The sequence below is a fragment of the Python bivittatus genome, unplaced genomic scaffold (assembly GCF_059951505.1).
Source record: "Python bivittatus isolate LINGU-HERP-01145 unplaced genomic scaffold, Pbiv_v1 ctg000610_np1212, whole genome shotgun sequence".
Lineage (NCBI taxonomy): Eukaryota > Metazoa > Chordata > Lepidosauria > Squamata > Pythonidae > Python > Python bivittatus.
In genome coordinates this window covers 887,815-910,136 of record NW_028277088.1, presented here as the reverse complement: position 1 = coordinate 910,136, position 22,322 = coordinate 887,815, and the positions used below count along the sequence as shown (strand labels likewise).

The 22,322-nt window shown below is 47.1% G+C and overlaps 2 protein-coding genes, 1 long non-coding RNA gene and 1 other non-coding gene across 6 annotated transcripts in view; 3 read left to right on the top strand and 1 right to left on the bottom strand.

The window, feature by feature from the left end:
• CCM2 (CCM2 scaffold protein) overlaps nt 1-4,922 on the bottom strand; it is a 30,720-nt gene extending 25,798 nt beyond the window's left edge. For 2 of the 3 annotated variants that reach the window (XM_088150280.1, XM_088150282.1), the window contains exon 1: nt 4,707-4,921. In XM_088150280.1, the coding sequence (XP_088006406.1) occupies nt 4,707-4,736 (30 nt within the window). In that variant the 5' untranslated portion in view covers nt 4,737-4,921. Of the gene's footprint in view, nt 1-4,706 lie in introns of all 3 variants that reach the window. The other variant, XM_088150281.1, reaches the window with a different exon arrangement.
• A 542-nt stretch (nt 4,923-5,464) lies between these two features.
• On the top strand, nt 5,465-10,336 carry LOC103064940 (uncharacterized). Its single transcript, XR_456256.4, has 5 exons — nt 5,465-5,896; nt 6,932-6,971; nt 7,549-7,658; nt 8,773-8,930; nt 9,768-10,336. It is a non-coding gene; the product is annotated as an uncharacterized LOC103064940 (long non-coding RNA).
• Nucleotides 7,326-7,463, top strand: LOC112541142 (small nucleolar RNA SNORA9). Its single transcript, XR_003085178.1, has one exon. It is a non-coding gene; the product is annotated as a small nucleolar RNA SNORA9 (small nucleolar RNA).
• A 2,239-nt stretch (nt 10,337-12,575) lies between the features above and the next one.
• The window catches only part of LOC103048981 (unconventional myosin-Ig-like), a 62,514-nt gene continuing 52,767 nt past the window's right edge, over nt 12,576-22,322 (top strand). The window contains exons 1-4 of the mRNA XM_088150346.1: nt 12,576-12,704; nt 17,161-17,369; nt 19,295-19,388; nt 21,061-21,226. Coding sequence (XP_088006472.1) covers nt 12,610-12,704; nt 17,161-17,369; nt 19,295-19,388; nt 21,061-21,226 — 564 coding nt within the window. The 5' untranslated portion in view covers nt 12,576-12,609. The remainder of the gene's footprint in view (nt 12,705-17,160; nt 17,370-19,294; nt 19,389-21,060; nt 21,227-22,322) is intronic.

Below are 22,322 nucleotides of genomic sequence, written 5' to 3'. Positions count from 1 at the left end.
TAAAAGGTTCTGAGCTCATAGGGTGGGCTCTCCCTACATTCAAGTCTGACAGCCAAGTTTATATTGTCTTGGTTCTCCTCGTCCATCCAGCCATACAGGCATCTTCTTTAATACCACTGCCAACACACTGACTCTGAAGAAAACTAGGAACCAGTTCTGCAAAATGAAAGAAGTCCTTTCAGACTCCCACAGCCAAAAATTCAACTTAACTATTCACATTTTTATCTCATGGTGCTGCTCTAGATTGTGTATCGCATTCTCTCCCACAATTTAAACCTCAGACTCTATGAAGCAGCACAGGGATGAGATGTAAGCCCTTTTTGGGCATTCACAACGGGTAGAGAGTGGATTTGTGTTGGCCCATTCTGTTCTGGGCCTCTATGCAGGGAGTCTCCGGGTTAAGAATGGCTGGTTTATGGACGACCCATAGTTAGGAACAGAGCCTATTGTAGCAAAATTCAAGCGAAATACAAGATGGTTCATTACACAATACTCCTTATACAGTATGATACAATCATACTGTTCCAGCTTACATGCACATTCAACTTAAGGACAGACCTTGGGAACAGAACTTGTTTTTAAACCGGGGACTGGCTATAGATTCAGCCAGAAGTCTTCAAGAGCAGGAGGAACGAATGCAAGCACAATTACTGATGCAACCTGGGATGCTGTGTTATTACAGTCCCTGATCACACAGAGCTCCTCTGCACTTCAAAAAAATGTGAGTTCAGCTCCCCTACAAAACTTTGGCTAACTGGATGGAGGTCAGGAAAGGGGGCCTCCAGGTATTCATCTGAAAGTAGAAGAGGCCAAGGATCAACCCAACCCCTATGACTGCCTCTCAGTTTGAACCCAGGTCTCCCATCTGACAAAGAGATCCCTATATCATATCTGCCATCACAGTCCTTATCTTGGGGGAATATTAACTTTTGATCCTGAGATGCTGCTGCCAAGGGAAAGACAACGTTCTTATCCAAGGAGATGAGGCAGAAACATGCAAAGCAGTTGCAGGTTTATGTCAAAAACAGCAGCAAGCCTAGCACTGGGGTAATGACTGGCATAAAACAGTGGAACATTCAGGCCAGTATTGGTTATCATCAGGTAGCTCTTTTCCCTTCCACACACTAAAATAACGTACCCGTGCATACACACCCATACATCCCAAGGACTATTTCTATTCCACAAGGCAAACAAATGAAAATTAAATGCAAAAATTAATTAGAGCACTACTCTTGGGAAGCACCCTGAGCCCATTTCAGGGCAGCCAGCTTGAAATAAAGGCCATCACTGTCCTTCTGAGATGCTTCAGTTACCTGCAAGAACCGTCATCTGAAGAGTTTCCATTTAGCAGAACTTTTTTTTGTGAAACCCTGAACTCTTTAGATGACATACCTATGGAAAAACTGCAGGCTTGTCTTCTCCACAAATCTCATTCAGAAAATCCAACCTCTATGCTAAATTTTCTGGGAAATGCTAGCACATATCTAAGGCAAATCCATTCATTCATTTGTGAAGTCCTTGTTTAGCCACAAAAGTTTGACAGGAAGCATGAGAAGCAACAATGTTTGTCAGCTCTACCCAACCCTGAAAAATCTCTTTCTATTTATGTGAACCGGAGTTTAAAAAACACACTACAGTATTTTACATCCAGTAGGACCTAGATGCATGGAGAATTTCCCACCTAATAATTACACTAAAAAGGCAAAAGGAGGCAAATGGTTGCACTAAACCTGCAGCAGTTACAACACATGGAGACAAGAACTGCTGAATCTTTGTGCCCCAGAGTGGCAAATTTACCTGGGTGGGTTTCAGTTCTAAAGGAATGCATTCCTGAAAGTGACATAATTGAAACCAACACTTTGTTTACTCTGCCTTCACTGAACTAGTCATCCTCCATCTTACACTTATATCCTTTGCAACCAGCACCACACTAGCTTATTTATCTGGACCATTACTCCACATACTCACTGAACACTAGTACCCCATCTCATTTCATGCCACCTCATGTTGACTCTATGAACCAGATGGGATCAGCTAGTAGTAAAGAGGTTTTCTGAGATTCAAGGAGTCCCAGCAGCCAAATCGAATCTGGAGGCTGAGAACCAGCTGAGCCCCCAGGAATACAGATGCCTGGAGGATCAACTGAGGGACCTGAAGAAACATAGGAGTGCTTACTAAAAAGAAAGGCTCTTGAAGGATGGGAGCTCTACTTCAGCACAAGTAGCTCTATGACCAGTTAATCCTTGATAAACAACAATCATGGGTTTTAGGTGGAGAACTGGAGTAGTTGAGAGCAGATGAGTTCTAGGGTAACATTTGATTGCAGGCAAGCTACTATATTGTCACTCCTTGATTGCCACTTTCTGCCCAAGCCTGATCGTCCAAACCCCTTGGACCAAACTTTTGGAACTCAAACTGACACTTATTTCCTTCAGTTCTGCTCACTAACCTCTGGATTGCTGGCTAGCATCCTTCCACATCTGCCACCATGAGCTATAGCAGAGTAGGACAGCAACACGCCTCCTTGTTGAACTCTTGAACTGGTACATAGAATGTGTTCTTCACCATTAAAATAGGACAGTACTGTAATAATAAAGAGAGCAGTCCCTGCGGGCATGCTAACCTTAAAACGTGCCACAAGGTCTAGGGGGAAAAAGGGATGGCAATTGTCCTGCTTCAGAATTATGCTGGTGATCTCTCAGACAGGGAAAAAGTGCTTCACTCATCATTAATAATTCTAACATGGAAAATCCATCCATCTGAAGAATTTTCAACTGTTAAGATGCATTTCTGCATTCTTGCGTGCCTTCGAAATCTCATTCTTATTTTGGCTCTCTGCCCTCAGCTCTGGAATGTATATTCCCAGCCAAAGTCGCCCTTTCTTCAGTATCGGATATGAACTTCTCCTAGAATAAAATGAGATCAAAAGTGCCATAGCACTTTAATGGAGATTGTGTAAAGGGGTAGTTGCTGTTATATAAACTCATGCTGATACCCGTCGGAAATTTTCTCTCTGTGAGTTTTAAAAAACACATCAACCCCTCTCCCCGCAAAAAGAGGCCCGGCCTTCATTCTGTCTTAAGTTTTAGGAGCAAGATAATGTTGATGCATTTAATCACTTTTGCAAAAGTGAATTGAATCACTCTAATGCCATTCAGCTCATTGGCTTTTAACCAGTCAATAGGTAGAAACATTTCTATCAACCCAATCCACCCTACATTTGACAAAATCTATCCTGTGGTTTTGGGCATAGAACCTTAATCGGGCTTTCAGGAAATAAGTGCTGGTAATTAAGGGTAGACAGTGTAATTATGGTGAAACAAAAAACTGAAACAGTCACATCTCAGTTGATGGAAAACTGAATGAGTCAGTAATTCTTATTTACAAGATTAAATATAGGTTTAGGATTTAATCATCACTACCCTTGTTCAAAAGCAAGAAAGAAATTGAGTGTTTGGGTTATGATTTCCTTGGAGAATAGATGGTTTAAATTAAACATTATTTCTTTAAAACAACATTCTCTGTCCTTTCTCCAGCAATTCCTAATTCCCTGAGACATGACCTTTGGTTTCTTTTCATGGAATACTTCTCTGAGTTTGGGGGAAAGTGAGATATGCCCTTCAAATGTTGCATCAGGGTTAACTCAAATGCAGAAGAATTCTTCTGATTTCTGTCCTTCTCATGGCAGAAGAGAATACAAAACGGACTGTGCTGAATGAGCGTAAAGGCCAGGCTCGTCTGGCATCCCATACCTTCAGACCACCAGATGCTTCCAGAAAGCCTGAACCCAGGCAGAAGAGAGCCCTGCAGCTTCACGAACAAGGTAGCCTTCCACAGCCTCAAACAATCCCTCTTTCCAACCTATCCAAGGAGTAAACCTTCAGTACATTTTTTTTTTGGGGGGGGAGCTCAACTTAGACCAAAGACACCAAGGAGGATTTGACAGAAGGCGATGACATCATGCCTGAGGATGGCAGAATAATTCCTTCTTGCTGGGGTCATCCTATAAGGCCAGATGACTAGAAATTCAGTCCAGCCAAAATAAAGGGCTTCTTCCTAAAACATCCACCGCCTCGGATGCAGGCAGGGAGACAAATTAAAGCAGCCAAGGTGATGTCTGGCTGCCAGTCATGAGCTAGCAAATCCAGCCACGCCGGCCCTGCACGTCGGTCTAAGGCTGCCATGGGGTAAAGGAAGGGCAAGCGGAAAGGAAAGGGAAAAAAACTTTTTTCACAAGTGGGAGCCAAGCCCCTGAAGCGCAATCACCGACGGGGGGGGGATCAGAGCCCCCCCAGATACCTCCCTGAGGCCAGCAAGAGCGAGAGAAAACGCTTCGCGTCGAGGAACGTGAATTTATTCCTAGCCACTGTTGGGAAAACGGGCCACCAGATCAGGAACGATTCTGGCCCCGCAGCGAGAGGTCGAGCAGGGGAAGCAGCCCCCAAAACTCGGGGGGGGAGCAAAGCCCACCAGCACAGCCCTCCTCCAGGGGCCCCGGACTGCATCCCCAGGACGCCCAGGCGCGGAGGGGGATGATGGGCTCTGTAGTCCACCGCCAGTTGGGGAAGCTGTGCCAAGGCGCCTCCACTTCTGTTCTTCCCCGGGAGGGGGACAGAGCGGCCCCTCCCACCGCAGGAAGCCCCTCCCCCCGGAGCCCATATAAACAAACCCGCCAAGCGCCCCCACCCTCGGCCCCGCCCCCTCACCTTTTTGCCCCTCTTGCCTTCCTCCTCCATGTCTCAGGCGGGGCCCGGAGGCATCTCCCCGCCCGGGTCCCCTCTCCCTTCACTGCGCCGCCATAGCCGCACCCGGAAGCCCAGGAGGCTCAAGCCGAGCCCGAGGAGGCGCCGCCGCCCCGGCAACAACTTTTCAATCCTGCCGCCATCTTGGGCGTCGGCGTTCCCGGCGTGCACCGCGCCTTCCCCTCATTTAGGTCGGCCTCGAGCCGGGCCAGCGTTCGGCTCCGGAGGACTGACGTCAGTCCTCCAGAGAAGAAGAAACGAGGAGAAGGCGGCTGGTTGGGGCCTAGTACGCATGCGCAGAGTGAATGCTTTAACCCAAAGAGGTGGAGTAGATCTACGAATACAGTAGAGAAGTTCCGGTGTTGTAGAACTCTTCAATCGCGGACAAAAGTTTTATAAAATAGTAGTTTCTCAGAGGACGTTATTCTTCCTGAGAGCTGTAGAAAAGGATGTTGTACAATCTTCGTGCTCTCTATTAATTTCTACGGATATCTCCATCCTCGCTGCCCTGGTCAGAGAAGATTTTACTAAGGGTAATCTAAGACCGAAAGTCACTTTAACCAAGTAGGAAGTCCATACTCGCTCTCACATCCTCTTACTCCCGCCCTCTCTAGTCTACAGCCCGATAATGATTGGCTGATCCCCCCCCCGCCTACGCCTCCGGAAGGGCTCTGACTTGAGAGCGCCTTGAGCGCCAGGGGGCGTGAGAGCAACTGGAGAAGACGGTTGAGCGCGGTACGTCACGTGCTCAATAGGGGCGGAGCAGTCGAAGGACGACGCGGGAGGAATGGCGAGCGGAGGTAGTGGCCGGCCCGGAGCTTGAATCGGCCTCCATCTGAAGCGGAGGAGCGCTGGCTGTGGCCGGGCGCGGGGCGCGCAGGTGCGTGAGTCCCCAGCGGCGTTGAGGGCGGGACTCTTGGCCGCGGCTGTCGTTCCTCGACCTTGGAGCCGAGGCCGTTTTGCCGGGCCCGTCCCACCGGGCCGCGCTGGACTACGATCCCCAGGAGGCCGCGCGGCATCGCCCGGGTCTTTTCGGCTGTTCGAAAACCGAGCGCTGTCGTGCATCTGCACCTTTCGCTCGCTTGACCTGCCCGCTCGGAGCCGAGGCTGTTTCCACCGGCAGCTGGCCACGTGGCGGGGGTACAGAGGACGCGGTGAGGACTAGGGACTTGATCGTCCCTGTTAAACACGAAACGCGGAACGCTTGAAAGCCACCCGTTAGCTCTTTGGCTGCGCGAATTACACGTGTATGTATTGTATGCGTGTATGCATGTTTGTGGGTATGCACAGACCAGTGTTTCTCAACCTTGGCCGCTTTAAGCCGTGTGGACTTCAACTCCCAGAATTCCCCAGCCAGCCTTGTTGGCTGGGGAATTCTGGGAATTGAAGTCCACACAGCTTAAAGCAGCTAGTGTGGACAGGTATGTATGTAGATAGCATGTGTTGATGTGTGTGTGTGTATGCACACACGTGTGTGTAGTACTGTTCTGTTTCTGTTCTGTTGTGTAATGTGTCGGGATCAATCATTTCGGGGGGGGGCTTTTAGAAGGACCTTCCTCACAATAATTCCACAAAATGTGCGCACAGTAATGAATTGCAGTGGGTGTGTATTCCAAGCCACAACAGTTGGTGAAAAAGTCTTGCATTCGTTTCTGCTTTTAACGAACTTTCTTGTCTTTCTGTCGGTTTTCTAACTTACGTTTGGGAGAATTAGACGTCCTAGTATTTGCTGTCCGAGCGTTTGTGGACTTCTAAGGAATTGAATGTTGTTTTTATTTTGCCGCGTTGGGAAATGCAATTCCTGGGGCTGGTTACGGCTGTCTTTATTATTTATTTATGTTTCAAATTTGGGCACTGTCCATCTCACGAGGAAGTGACTCTGGGCGGTTTACAATAAAAACAAATAAATATTAGTTAAAATACAATAAAAATAGCATAACAATGCAATCAAACCAAATACATACATACATAATATCTTCTAAGCTGCTGGTGATCGAAAAGATATTAACTTACTTTATTAACATTTTAGGTGAGGCAGTAGCAAGAACCAGGCCCACAAATTGCATTTCCGAGCGACCAATTTAACTTCTCTTGGCTTTTGGAGGACAGAATTTCCGCTGTGCCTCTGGGGGGGGGACAGGCGCAGTCTCCCCATTTCCTCTCAACAGTGTTCCTTCTTCCCCTTTCAGGTTGATGGTGATATTAAGAGCTGTTTCAGAAGCTGAGCCGGTAAGTCTGGGAAGCATTTGCAGGGAAATCTAGCAGGGGTGGAAATGCCCTGCATGCTGAGGGGCTGTTTTGTGTGCTCAGAGCAGGATATCTCACTTCTGGGGCAACCTTCCCTTCTGTTCCCAAAAGTCGGGATCCCTTTAATTAATTAAGCTGCGTCAGGATGCTGAAGATGACCTGACCAAGGAGTCCGTGTCTATTTGGAGAAGGTCACTTAGACAGTGTGAGTGGACTGCGGGGTCCTCTCTGGGTATTAACTGGGACCTTTCCTCAAAGTTTGTCTCTGACATGATGCTGCTGCCCTGGTTTAGGGTTACCCTCCGCTCCGGAAGAAGTAGCCGCTGTGGCGCCCTCCCGCAAACCTTCCAGCGTGGCTGGGTCTGCTTGGTGACCCTGATCATTCCTGTTGTGTTTGCCAAAGCAGCCGCGGGACGGTTTGAGGCCTCACCCTGCTCTGATTCCAGGGAGAGGTTATAGAAATCTCGGACAAGCCATTCCTAGAAAAAAGCTAGAACCTGGCCCAGAATTATTTCTTCCCTCTAACTGAGCTCTTCCCCCCCCCCTTTCTTCGGTAAAGAAGCAGCTACCCCAGTCTCTCCTCACCATGAAGGGACAACCAGAGAGGTGCCCTCAGAATGCTTTGGATACGAATTGCCATCATCTCCAGCCATTATGGCCAGTTCTGAGGTAAGGCCTTGTGGGAGTTGTGGTTCGAAGCATTTGAAGGGTGCCAGGGTCCCTAATTTTGTTCAGCGTCTTGAGGTTATTTGAATCACTGGCAACATGTGGCATGTACGTTAAAAGAGAGGTAGCTCCGAGAGGGAGAGAGGAGAACACTTCTCTCAAATCTAGTCCTGCCTGCAAGATGGTTTAGCGTCACAGGTTCTGTTAGGCCGATCTCCCTCCCTCCCCCTTCCCCTCGGCCTCTTCAGATAACCAGCCTGTCCCGCCCTGCTCTTCTCTAATAGGATGGGCAGAGGCTCCCATCTCCCCCAGACACATGGCCAAGGCTGGCTTGGAGGAGCTTTCAGATCAGTGTGGGTGTGCTTAGTACCTGGTTATCCAGTTTCCCAAGCTGAGGGACCCTGAAGGAAGAAATCTGCTTCTCTTCCATCCCTTCACACATACGGACATGCTCTTTTCCCCAGGGTCCATGGGTTAGTTAATGTTAGTTATATCTCAGTCTAGCATAAACAGGTTCTTCTAGGTGTTGGGCTAAAGGTAGCATTTAAGCTAGTGCATTTAAACTCAAGCGGGCAACCTTAAAAACTGAGTAAATACAGGTAGTCCTCTCTTAACAACAGTAATTGGGACTGGCAGCTTCGTCGCTAAGCGATGTCACGTGACCGTGCCAACTTATGATGGCAGTTGCAGCAGTTCCAGTTGCTGTCGTTAAGTGCGACATCACGTGATCACCATTTGTGACCTCCTGCCAGCTTCCCCACTGACTTTGCTTATCAGAAGCTGGCAGTGAAGGTCGCAAATGGCGGCCATGCGACTGTGGGACGCTACCACCTTTGTAGTGGCGAGCCGGTTGCCAAGCAGCCGAATCACAGTTATGTGACTGCGGGGATGCTGTGATGGCCGCAACCATGAGGACCTGTCATTAAGTACCACTTGTTCAGCGCCATCGTAACTTTGAATGGTCGCTGAATGAGGACTACCTGTAATAGCAATATTCTGGGAGGACAGAAGGGGGTGGAAGGGATCGGGGTGAACAGAAAGGAGTTGCACGCTTCTCTGGATCTCAATCTGCTGTGTATTCTTCTCCTGGGCCCTCACAATTGCCTCCTCCTTACAGCCCTGGAAGGCAGCATGAGTTAGTTCGGGTTGTATGTAGCAGTCCCGGATGAGAACGGAGGGGCCTTCTCTGGAGAGCCATTTTTCACCTGTTTCGGAGATGATTCGTTGGACAATCCAGCTCTGAAGCTTTGATTCTGCATTTTGGCATGGTCAAAGGTAGACATTTTGGTCTTGATTCCCAGTCTCTAGGAGACGGAAGTATTACTTAGCGTGTTGCAAGAACCCAGTTATTGGTGGGGGGCTTTTTTGCAGGCCTTCCAGCGTGGCTGGGTTGTGCAGCAAAAGTTGTCTGAGCTGAAAGTCATCTCAACCTACGGAAGAACAAACAGTAGATTAAAATAAAGCTTTTGATTGTGATCCTCAGAAACTGAAGCAATTATTATTCCTGCCACAATAATTCAGCTAGGTTACATTTGGGATCCTGGTGATATCTGGAAACAAGGATTGATGCGGTTCCTCTGACTCCGCTCGGCTTCCGAGCTCAGAAGGCAAGCCAGGAGCTGCCTGTGATTTCTTTACCTGCTTGTAAAAGGAAGTTGATGAGGCTAGCGCCATGAGGTGAAACAGCCTTGTAGTACCTCTAAAAACTAGCAAATGATGTACAAGCTTTTGTGGGCTAATATCGTCCACTTCGTACAAATTTAATGAACAGCAGCTGCTCCTGGGCCCTCCTGGTTGCGCAGATGTTTGAACATGTTTCATGATAGAAGTGAAACTTTTCCCAGAGCCAAAATAATAACGAGGGGGTGAGGGAAGTGATGCCTCATAGAGCTAAAAGCAGTGTTTGACCTCTGAAAAAAGAGACAGTAGCGTCCACACATTTTTAAAAATGGAGTGGGATTCATTTTTGAAACAATATGCATATTAAATTATGCTGGGATAAGTAGGCTTGTGGGAAGTGGCAAAACTTTGCTTGGAAGAGATCCCCTTTACGCTCATAGGGGGTGAACTTTAAAGCGTCTGGTCTTGAAGCTCTCGGCTCTTCTGTTCTAGGTTGCCCTAGGAAGAAGCCAGGCCTGGTCCCTGTGCTCTCCAGCTGTTGGGGGGCTCCAGAACCGGTCGCCACAGAGCCACTGCTGCTTCCCATCATGCACCCTGCACGCTTTGCCCTGAAGACAAAGAGGAAGTGGCCGTAGGCATCCCACGGGCCAGTCTCAATTCCTTCTGAGTCATTGCAGCCTGGCTAAATTGAGACAGCTGGAATGAGGAAGTCTGTGGTTGACGGATGGAAGGTTTTTCAGAGAGAGATGACGAGAAGGACCACGCTTAGCTCATGCCACTTGAGCGTATAGTGGGGGGTTTCCGCTGTTTTGAATTTAGACTCCTGGAAGGAGATGAAGCTCATCTGAAGGCTGTTCTTCCGGAGAGAGTTTGGGGAGGTCCTGAGCAAGGGGACAAAGGAAGGACCACCTCGAGCATTCGGAGCTGCCTCCCAGCTGCCTCCCGCACTGCGTTCTCCACCTGCTCTGTCTGTCTGTCTCTTAACGGAAAGAGGCTTGTCTGTATCTTCCTAAGAAACATTTTATGAAGAATAAATGTCCCCATGCTTGGGGCGGTCTGTCTCCCTTTGTTTTCATTTATCAGCAAAAAGTGCCACTGCAGCCAAAATGTATCTTTTCTCTGTGTGTGTGTGATGCCTCCCCCAGCCTGAGGCTTGCAAAAGGGAATTGCTATTAAAAACATCCTCAGGTACCTCAACTGATGTAATTAGATTTCCCGCTGCTTTATGTCTCCGTTAGAGCTGCTGCTTCAGGCTGGCTTTTCAAAGGCTGCAGAATTGAACCAGCCGGAGTGCCGTGGCCCAGAGGTTCTGCTTTTCTGCAGAATGTGGGCTTTGTGTACCGATCCCCGCTTGCTCTCGGGCTGAGCATCCACAGGGCTCTTCTGTCAGTGAAAGCACTGCCTTAAAAGCCTCTTTGCAGTCAACACCCGTTTGAGGGTGGAGCGGCTGCCTTGCAAGCGCATCTCATGAGAGGAAATGACGTTACCGACCACAGGCCAGAGCTGAACCTCAAAGTGGCAAAACATCTTCTGGCGGAAGACTTGCAGTTTCGGCTCACAGAAGCGGGTGCCTTTGAATAACATCGGTTTGTCAGAGAAGGGGCTATTGGGCCCCGTTGAAATTTTTGGTGCTGTAGCCTTAAAATGGTTCATTCGCAATGTCTCTGCTAATCCATAAACTGACCAAGTTGAATGCTAAGCAAGGTTAGCAGGCTGAACAAGCACAGCCCCTTCCCTGCCCTGGTTAGGTGTGTGGCATCCTCTGAGCCCCATGGGTGCATTTTGGGGGAGGTTGATCCCGTAAGCAACCCAGGAGGTCTCAAGTTACGACGTGTTTGAGCTGAGCGTCAGTGGGAGCAAACATGGCTGCTCTTGGAGAAACCAAAGTTCAGTGCTGCGGGAAGGGCAGGGGTTCAGTTTGGGTGGCAAAAGGAAAGGTCAAGAATGAAGGGCAATGAATGAGTGGGTGCGTGTAAGGCCTGATGCGTATAAAAGAAGTACTTCAGTGGGGTTTGATCATGGCGAATGAGGATCATAATCACAAAATACATGGAAGAAGAAGGAACAGTGGTTCGTTGAGAAGAATGGGAAGACCGGGAAAGTTGTGGTTGGACGCAGTTGATGAGAAAAAGGAATGAGCAGGAGGTTTTCCTTAATCCCTTTAATTTCTTTGGTTTGCTGTACTGTTTCTTAGCTCTGCGTAAGGTTGCTTAGCCTGCATGAATAGCAGGAGTGTGTGTGGGTGGGTGGGTGGGTGGGTGGATGGATGGATGGATGGATGGATGGATGGATGGATGGATGGATGAGTAGGTAGGTAGGAGTGGAATTTCCACAGTCATACCTGAGCTGTACGAGGTAGGTTCACACAACAGACTAGGTTGACATAATGAGCTGAATTAGCACGTGGGAATCCATTCTACTTTTGCTTTCAGTTGATGTTCAAGAAGGGATACCGAAAGATCACAGAAATGCTGAACTAAGTTTCGTGGAAGTGGTTGCGAGGGAAGGGTGGGGAGGAAGGAATTGGTAAAATGTGCAAATGCTGGAGAAACAAGGACAGTTCTGAGTAGCAACCATGCCATTCCCGTTCCTGGGAGGGTGCTGTAATACTCGGTCGCAAGATCCTTGTGACAGTTTGGCTTTCCCCCACATGAATAAGCTAAATCTTTAAGTCACGAGGGCTCAATGTGCAAAGTTGGTGAGTCCTCTGCTGTAGAAACGGCCCAAAGAGCTTTGCAGCACCTTGAGGTGACACATCCTTGTTCGTTGCTTTGTGAAGGTTCCTGAGGAGGAGAAAGCAAGGGAGACATTTTATATCGGTCCTTCAGATGCCTCTGACTGGACATCCTGCTTGTGCATCGCCTGGCATAATTCCACTACCAAATGTTTCCTTCCACCCTCCCACCCCCAAAATTTCAAATCTATGGAGACAACCCTTAGTTAATATCTAGAGTCAGAAGTGACTGAATCACAGCAGCAACATACACAGAGCTCTTCATGGCTTCACTGTCTCAACAGACTCCTTTGGACACATTAGATGTCCTCTCTGGTGATCACCTATAAAGTTCTACATGGTTTAGGGTCTTAGGTGGATGACTCTAGGACCTTCTTCTCCAGAGAGAACCTATCCATCCTGTGTGATCCACTCATAAAGAAATGTCCCAGGTTCTGACAGTTCAAGGGGGTGGACCTGGAAAGAGGCAGTTATTTTTGCTAACCACAAGCTCCACCTTCTCACTCAGAAGGAAACCACCCATCTTGACTCACCCTTCTTTCCTCTGCTGAGTGAGAACAGTTTTCTTTGCCCGGCAAGTGGACTACATTCCCCAGGAACATGGCAGAGCAAGAGAGTCTGGAGTTTGGAAAAGCTGACTTTGTCCTCCTGGACCAAGTTACTATGGAGGACTTCCTGGAGAATCTGAAGCTGAGGTAATGTTTGGAAGGGGGAAAGAAGTGAATGATGGTGCTGGGGAAGCCATGTCCCGTTTTGAGCAGAACATTCATTGCTACAAGATGCTCTAAGGGACTTGCCCAGAACAACCAAGTAGAGATTTCTGGAGCCTCATTATAATTGGTGGAGACCTTTTTCGTTCTGTGGCCTCCCAAGTGACGTTTATCAGCCTGCTTCCTCAGAACCTGGAGGCTGGCACAGCCATTGCCAATCTTGTGGCAGAGAGTTGTTTTAGAGGGAAAGTCCATCCTTCAGTCAAGCTGAAGCTTCTGCCCACCCACTGGACAGCCCTGAGGTTTAACACTGGAACTCAGAGTTGAACCTGGTCCAGCTCTGAACACCCGACTTTAGAACAGACTTTGCTGGCAGAAGAGGGGGAATAGAGAGGGTTTGTGGGGTCGAAAACAAGTTTTAGGAGGAATAATGCATATTGGGAGAAACATCTTTTGATAGTATGTCCAGAGTTGTAACAGGCAACTCTGTAAATCTTGTACTTTAAGAATGAATAGTCCCATTCTTGGGAGCATCCTTTCTCTGAACTTCTGTGGTTGGATCCATGAATGGCTTGAACCAAGTTATTACCTAAACAGAATCGAAGACATTAATCCAGATGTTATTACTATTTATGCAGGTATTGTGCTGGCAAAACGTTAGTCCCCATGCTGGGGAAGAGAGATTTTGGACTGTGTCTGGGAGAGATACTTACCTAGGACCTGAGTTACCACCAGGAATTTCCCTGTCCCCCAAGCCCCCTTCCTTTTCATTTTAAAGCCTCATCTGTTCTAACTTTCTAACTTTGGATCATTATGGAAGGAGAGCCATGTTAGTCTGTGGTAACAAAAAATTGGAGGGCATCTGGCAGCCAACTAAGATGATTTATTAAAAGGCAGAAGCTTTGGATCATATGTCACTGAATATAGGAGGAACAACAGTGCCGAGAAGGAATTTAAATTATTCAAGAGTAAGGTGATTTTGAAACAAGAAAACACAGAAGTAACACTCAGGAAGTCTGGCTGCACTTGCTTTAAAAATACTCAAATGTGTGGTGAAAGTTGCAGTTCTGGCTACCACACCTTAGCAAATCAAAGCATGTTCATAGGAGAGCACCCAAGATTATAAAGGTCCCAGAAGGAAAAACTTAACGAGGAATGGTTGAGAGTGTTGGATAGGTTAGCCTGGAGAAGAGAAGACAGTAGGAGACATGATATATGTCTTCAAATCTCTGAAGGGTTGTTATGTAGAAGACACAGCAGGATTGTTGTGGGTGGTATCCAAAAACAAGACAGAAAACAATTGAGTTTAAATGACAAGGAAGCAGATTTGATTGGGCATCAGGAAGAATGTCCTTCAACTTTCTTCCTGATGCCCAATCTGTCCTTCAAGGTAGAAGCCCTTCAGGTGTGGAACTGACTGCCTCTGGAGGCGGTGGACCTTCCCTTGCTGGGTTTGTTTAAGCAAGGGCTGGGTGGCCATCTGTCAGGGTGCTGCAGTGGTGGATTCCTGCACTGGGTGGGGATTGGAGAAGAAGACCTCCAAGATCCTTCCATTGCTTCCATTCTGTGATTCTGGGTGAGCGCAGGCATCCTGGATTTGTAGCATCTCTCCAGCCTTCGTTGATCTCAGTAAAGCAGGGTCAAGCTTGGGTAATACTTGGATGACAAACCACAGGAGATCCCAGGGTTATAAGCTAGAGTGGGAAGTTGGGGGTGGGCGGGGAGTCTTCATGTTGCTAAGGAAATGAAAGGGAAGGGTCTATGGGGTCATCGGGAGTGAAGCTCAAGCTGCAGGAGAGCTGAAGGGTCACGCCTTTGCTACCCACTAGCAGACAGAAGAGCAATTTCAGTTCCTCTTCCTTGGCGCCTGCTTCTTTATATTGAATTTCCCCTCCCAATCAGCTCTCATGGGATTGGTGGGGTCACTTGAAAGATAGAGTTTAATGGCTCGTAGCTCAGCCATTTCATTGGCCCTTGATGTCCCCAACAGACCAATGGCCAGCAATGTTTGCAGAGCCACTTCCCCACTGGGTGAAAAATGGCAGGTTTTGCATCTCTGGGATTTGCATTTGGGGAAGGGCGATGCTACCCCCATGGTAGCCCCAGGCTTTCATTTTCTTCCAGCAGGGTAGCCATCCTGGTTCTTGCAGCAGAAGCTAACGGAATATAGGGGCAGGTTAAAATAACTCTGTCAGCTTCTGGGGTGAGTTTTTGGAAGACGCGGCGCTCTTCCTCTGACACGTGGAGAACCCTCCTGAAATATGCGCGTGCATGAGAAAGAGGATGTAACTCCGTAACTCCTCATGTTGAAACTCCTCCTAGGTGCCCTCTGAGACCTAAAAGCTTTTGTGATCCTCTTTAAAGGGTGATAAAACTCTAGAGTTTCGCTTTTCATTAGAAGGGTTTTGCTGGTCCTGTGACAACCTTTCTTTTCTGCCAGCAAAAGGCCTGAGGTTGGGTTGGAAAATTCCTGTGGGTTATTTCCAGTTTAGTTTGTCACCAGCACGCTCCTGGTCAGTCCCTCTAGCCAGATTAGTGCAAGCACACTCACCTTTCTGTTCAGCTAACGAAAGAAAGAAAGAAAGAAAGAAAGAAAGAAAGAAAGAAAGAAAGAAAGAAAGAAAGAAAGAAAGAAAGAAAGAAAGAAAGAAAGAAAGAAAGAAAGAAAAGCTTATTAGCCAAGGGTTAGCCTTTGGTCATTCCGGCTTTAGCCCCTTCATGCACTAAACAGTAGCAGAATCGAGATGGCAGGTAGGACACCAGGAAACCCCTTCTTTATTCTGTCCCATGAAGAAACCATTTGGTGGACGGAGATGATGAACCCACCATTACCAACCAGAAGACCGTTTGTCACGCTTAACAGGCTTGGATTCTTTCTTTCTGCAACCCTGTTTTGCTCAGGGCTGTAACTAAATGTTTTTAATGTCTTTATTGTTCAAATAATTTTCAAATTCCCCATTGCAATATTCTCCCCAATTGTCCAACAGAATCCAGCCTGGACATATCCAGAATGACCAGAGTGACGTAGTGGATAAGGACTTGAACTGGACTGGGAAGCCCAGAGTTAAGTCCCCCTTCAGATTTGAAGGTTCACTGGGAGACTCAAGGCTCCCACTTTGTCAGTGCATGGATGTCATGTCCCCCAAACAACCCTACGAAGTAGTTTGGGCCAAAGAGGGTTGTTGTTTAGGGGACATGATGTCCATGCGTTGAAAAAGTGGGATTGTCCCTTGTTGGAAAGAGTGAGAACCTCTGAGTGTGTAGGCCAGTGCTCTCACTGCTGGGGTTGCTTCATTCCTCGGTGTTTTGTGAGCAGGTCCCGTCCTGTGCCTTGGTCACAAGAGTGGAGCAGAACCTTACTTAGCTTGGGTGTGCATTTATAGAGCATTAAAAGGTCCCATGGTGACTGGAGAAGTTCACCAGCAAGCGATGGAGATCTCCCCCCAAGTGGACTATTGCCGTGTGCTCTACAAGAAGCTGCCCTTGAGGACCACTTGGGAGCTTTAGCTGATCCAAATGGGTGGCACAGGCAATGGCGCCCATTTGACACCACTGCTCCGTGAGCTGCACTGGCTCCTAGTGGGCTTCCAGGTGCAATTCACCTGTAAAGCACTTCACAACTGGTGCTGAAGACAGCATAAAATTATTAAAAATCACAATAAAGCATCTCCACAAGCAACCTTTCCCCAAAGTCAAGCTACCAGCTCAATAGCCCCTTTCCCCAATGTGTACGAGCCAGGACATCCTTCTGAAGGTTGGGGCCACCACAGGGACACTCCATAGGTCTCCCACTCTGCCCTCATGGGGAGAAAACAGCTCGTGGGCTTTTGGAGAAGGCAGTTCAGAGAAGGACACTCTGTTGATGCTCCACAGATCTGTTCCTTGTACTACCAGCCCTTCTTCCCCATCTTGGCTGACACACCCAGGGAGGTTCTAGCCAACCACCTTTCCCTTTGCTTACAGGAAGGGGCTGATTTCTTAACCATAAAGCAGATTCTCATCAAAGCAGATAGGAGAAGAACTTTTTTCTCCCTCTGAGTCCTGCAAGTAGCAAAGTGAGGGACAGGCAGAGACAGCATCAGCTGAGTGCCCTGTTTGGAAGAGTAAGGGGAACAGAAGATGATAGGCCTGAGACGCCATGCCTTTCCTGAGCAGGGAGACACTCCAAGAAGCTCTTCCCACTTGAACTAATTCAGCTTTCAGTAATTCAGTAATTGTTCACCTACCTCTTCTTCCCCCTGAACTTTTGCGATGCCTTTTCTACATTGACCAGGACACTTCCTCCTAAAGTTAACCTCCTACCAATAAAACATTCTGCTTCTCCCTAACTGGTGGCTTCCAGATGTATTGATTATCATCTCTATAATCCATCAACTAGCGTGGCCACTGTAGGGTTGCATACAGGATGCCTTCCTGACTATGTCTTCTTTGGCCACCCAAGGTTTGAGAAGGGGCGCATCTACACATACATCGGGGAGGTTGTGGTCTCCATGAATCCATACAAACCACTGGAGCTCTATGGGAAGGATGTGATTGAGCATTATCGGGGCCGAGAACTATACGAGAGACCACCTCATCTCTATGCAGTGGCCGATGCAGCATACAAAGCCATGAAGCGCCGGGCCATGGATACTTGCATCGTCATCTCAGGTATGTCTTCTCTTTCCTTCCTTCCTTCCTTCCTTCCTTCCTTCCTTCCTTCCTTCCTTCCTTCCTTCCTTCCTTCCTTCCTTCCTTCCTTCCTTCCTTCCTTCCTTCCTTCTTCCTCCAAAAGAGGCGGGTTACTGACTTTTGGAGCATGGTAACCCAATTATAGAAATCATAGTTGATTAATCAAGTAGGATGTTAGCTTGACATTGATTACAGATGAGTGTATAAGTGAATACAAGACTTCTGAAATAAAATTCCTTCCTGCCTTCCTGCCTTCCTCTATTTCAAAACTATATTATCAACCTTCCCCCACCTCCTGTCCTCTCCATGTGTTGGATTTCAAGCCCCATAGGTTAACACTCAGTGGGACACCAACTCATCTGGAGGGTACCAGAAGAGACAAGGTAGGCATGCAGTAAAGATACAGACCAATTGAGTGGGGAATCTCTTTGGTCAATTCAATATTTTTTAACCATTTAATCAAGCTGATTCGCCATTGCAGCCTTATTCTTCTATAAATTGGATACTATTATCGCTTCCCTTAATGATTAAGCTCATATCTGAATCGTAACATTTTGCATTGCTGGAGTTCTTGGTTTTGGTGTTTGGGGGTTGCAGAAATTTCACTGCTCTCCTAGGGGACAACAATGCTGAAGTTTAGGAGAAGTAACGTTTCTTGGTTGACAAGGGTTGTAGATCCTTCTGTTCAGCCTGCGTTGTATCTGCTCGGGTAGGATGGTCCAGAGGGAGCATGTTGTTTGGCAAGAGGGTGATAATTTTTTGGCAGATTATTTGTCTGATGAAGTTTCTTATCCATGTGTTGGTGGCTTCCTGTGTGAACGGTGGTGTTGACAGCTCAGTGACAGGATGGCTTGTTTGGAGGGTGGTGTCCTTTTCCTGTGCTCCTTCACAAATGACCATTATTTATCATGAAACGTTTGCAACCTCAAAACAAAGTTCAGAGAACTCCAATAATGCCATGGACCAACCTTGAGCTACTCATATTCCTTACCATTGGATCATCGTGTCTTAATTCCAGCGCATATTTTCAAGGTCAAGTCCTCTTTGCCAGGAATAGATGATGCAATAATAAAGATAAGAGCCATGGAGTCTGTGCAGAATCTCAAACTTTTGGGCCCCTCTAATTAGGAAGAGCACCCCTTTTGCACATGGGTGTGTCTTCTGCTCAGAGTTCCTCACTCCTTTTAAAGGTTGTCCCACCAGGATGGGTGGCAAATGCTTTGAACAAATCTTATGAAAACCCACTTCACATATATCCAACTCTGACATGCAGCAGAATGTGATAACATCCTCAGGAAGTAAAATAGGTATAGGTAGAAAATAAATACATTTTCTAATGCTACCCATAGTCCAACCAAACTTTAGCACTCTTCAGTTAAAGGAACATGGCAGAGATCATTCTTTGTGATGATAGGTTTTGGGTTTTTTTTTACTGAGATTGGTTGCCAAATAGATTGTAGGATTCATAAAACGAATCAATCCAGAGTTTTAAGTCAAGGTACTAATTATCAGGCTCAAATTGCCCTACTTTGAACACATTATGCAAAAACCCAGGTCTCTTGAGAAGTCTGTAATGCTGGGAAAGGTGGAAGGGAAGGAAGAGAAGAAGGGGACAACCAGCAGCCAGGGGGAGGGACTCAGTTACAGCAGTCATGGGTGCCACGTGGAAGACCCGAAGGACCAGGCTGGGGACAGACCCTCCTGGAAAAGGTCCATCTGTGTGGTTGATAAGAATCCACAGCAACTTTATGGCACGTTATTGACCAGGACTGTAGGGTGTGAGCCAGAGAGACAGCGCACACACCCCGCACAGTCCGTTCCACCAAGATCCGGCTGCTCCTGCTGCTCAACCTCTCTTTGGTGATGGAAAAACTGTCCCCTGCTTGTATTATGGTCTGTTTTAGGAGAAAGCGGGGCTGGAAAGACTGAAGCCAGCAAGTACATCATGCAATATATTGCTGCAATCACAAATCCTAGCCAGAGGGCCGAAGTGGAAAGGTAAGGGACTTGAGATAACGATGCTAGAAAAGTGAGACAAACGCTAAATGCTAGAGGAGGTACATTTCCCCTCAGCTATGCCTAAGTCAGTGTTGTCCAAACTTGGCCACTTTAAGATGAGTGAACTTCAACTCCCAGAATTCCCCAGCCAGCCATGCTGGCTGGGGAATTCTGGGAGTTGAAGTCCACTCATCTTAAAGTGGCCAAGTTTGGACAACACTGGCCTAAGTATAAAACAGCCGAATCTCAAAGCACTTAAGATGCAAGGACTTGCTTTGAACAGTCTATCTATCTATCTATCTATCTATCTATCTATCTATCTATCTATCTATCTATCTATCGAATTTGTCACGGCCCATCTTGTTAAACGACTTACAAAATGATTTCATGGATGGAATGTGGAGTTAGAAGAACTTTGGGCGTAATCTTCCGTTTTCATGGCTGGCTGAGTGTGTTACAGCACTGGGCAGCTCCCTTTCTTTTCAGGCGGCTGAAATATTCTTTATTTAAAACCTGTCTATCCTGTCGCTCACGCAATGCCTCTCCAGACGATGTCCATCACTAAAATAAACTTTATAAAATTTAAAATCAAGCACGTAAACAATTCTCCCCAGCTTTTGATCAGTCCATTGTGTGCTTTTGCTGTCAACTTTCATTTTACAGCTCTTTCAAGGGGGTCTGCAGGGTGTGGTCAAAAAAGTCAAGATCGCGACAGTGCGATCAATGTTCTGCCTGCAGTATGCATAAAACACTTTTATTCCTACCATAAGTAATGGTACGTGGGAAAGACCTTGGGAGATGGGGCAAAGAGACTCTGCCTAGGGAATGGTCAGATAAGAGAGGGCAAAGCCCACAGCTGCATAATGGACAGAGAAAGAGGCTCGTAAGGGACCCTTCCTAGCTTTCCAGGCTGTAAAGGAGACAGGGGGAGAATTGTACCTTCAGACTTGCAAGATTCTGATAATGTACCTTTACAATAAAATAGAATTAGCTCATCTGGTCATATTTCCTGTCTGGTCTACCTAGTAAGGCTGACATCAATCTTGCAAGTCTCATACTCTCTTCCAAAGAGAGGAATTTCAAGGACGGCCTCCGATCCTCAAGGAACTCCACTATCCAGCTGCAGGCTATGCTGTCTCTTATCCGACCGTTCCCTAGGCAGTGTCTCTTCGCCCCATCTCCAAAGGTCTTTCCGACATGCCATGTACGCCTAAGATTAACAACTGTTTTTGCTTTTGCACCCAATAGTGACAGCATCATCTTAAATTTGTACTGTGCACCTCAGGTTTTCATCCTTCTTCCCTCTAGCCCAGAGTTTCTCAACCTTATCAACTTTAAGACGTGCGGACTTCAACTCCCAGAATTCCCCAGCCAGTCTTAAAGCTACTAAGGTTGGGAGACACTGCGGTGTCTACGGTGCAGTGACTAGGACAAAAAACCAGGCTGGAAATGTATGAAATAAAATAAATATCCCTCCCCCCCACTTTTCTTTCTTCTTCCTCACAACCCTGCGAAGTAGGCTAGGCAAAGAGACAGCGAATGGCCCATTGGAATGCTTTGTTGAAGGCCAGGAGGAGCCCTAAAGCCCCACTTGAAGGCCAGCTGTAACCCTCTGCTCCCCAGCAACTCTTTTGCATTTCCCTTCTTCCCCGTTGCCCCACTTGCCCTGCAGGGTAAAAAATGTTTTGCTCAAATCCAACGGCGTTCTGGAGGCCTTTGGCAATGCCAAGACGAACCGCAACGACAATTCCAGCCGATTTGGCAAATACATGGACATCAACTTTGACTTCAAAGGAGACCCCACCGGAGGACACATCAGCAACTACTTGTTAGAAAAGGTACAGGAACTCAGAGCCAGGAATTTTGGGTTTAGGATTAACTCTTGGGGTGCAAAATGGGCTTTCAACATTAACGGAGGTGAAATCTTGCATCCTATTGTAAGCAACCCTAAATCCCCAAATCTGTGCGAACAGAATAATGTAGTCTAGTGTTTTTCAACCTTGGCCACTTTAAGATGTGTAGACTTCAACTCCCAGAATTCCCCAGCCAGCCATGCTGGGAGTTGAAGTCCACACGTCTTAAAGTGGCCAAGGTTGAGAAACACTGATGTAGTCAAACCTGCTAAGGGTAATCTTTCCTGGACTTCCTTTGAAGTTGATCTGATTGCCTGGAACTCTAGGTGGCCTAGAGAACTTCCATAATGAAAAATACAAAATCAGAAAAAAGTTAGTTAAAATGATAACTAAAATAAAAAGCTAAAGTTATAGAATTAGAGGAAATGGCACCACTATATTTGTTTAATCGCCAAAGGCCCTCTGGAAGAGTCACATTTTCCCCAACGGCCTTTGGAGCCATCCACACTTCCTTAATTTTATTCACAAATTTTCTATTAATTGCATGCTTATTTTGCAAAATTTCACATTCAGGGTAAGATCTGTGGCAGACAGAGAGCTGCAGAAGAGGAGATCCTGAATGCAAATCTTGACTTTGTGAATGATCAGGTTGGGATCATCAGGCTTCAGGGTCTGATGAATTGAAGGACATAAAAGATAAGTTGGGTCTCCTGTTGCAGAAAGAGGGGATTCTGACCCCCTTTTGAGCAGACTCTGGAGTCCCCCACCAACCATGATTGCCAGAACGTTCTCGCACACTGTAAGGGGGGAAATTCAAGTGTAATGTATACACTAAATTGTGTAAAAACAAGGAATTCCCCATAAAAAAAACCAGGCTGGAAACTGGAAATCCCTGCTTATGAATGACATGCTTGGCGACATCTGCCCATCAAGACCACCCCCAACCACCCCCAGAGATTTCCTGTTCCCCTGTCTGAACTGCTTGTGTCTGAAAGAGAGTTTCTTAACCAAGTTACTGTTCCAATTTTGGCCTGTGATGACCCCCTTGCTGATAAAACAACGTCATGACCTGGCCTTGTAA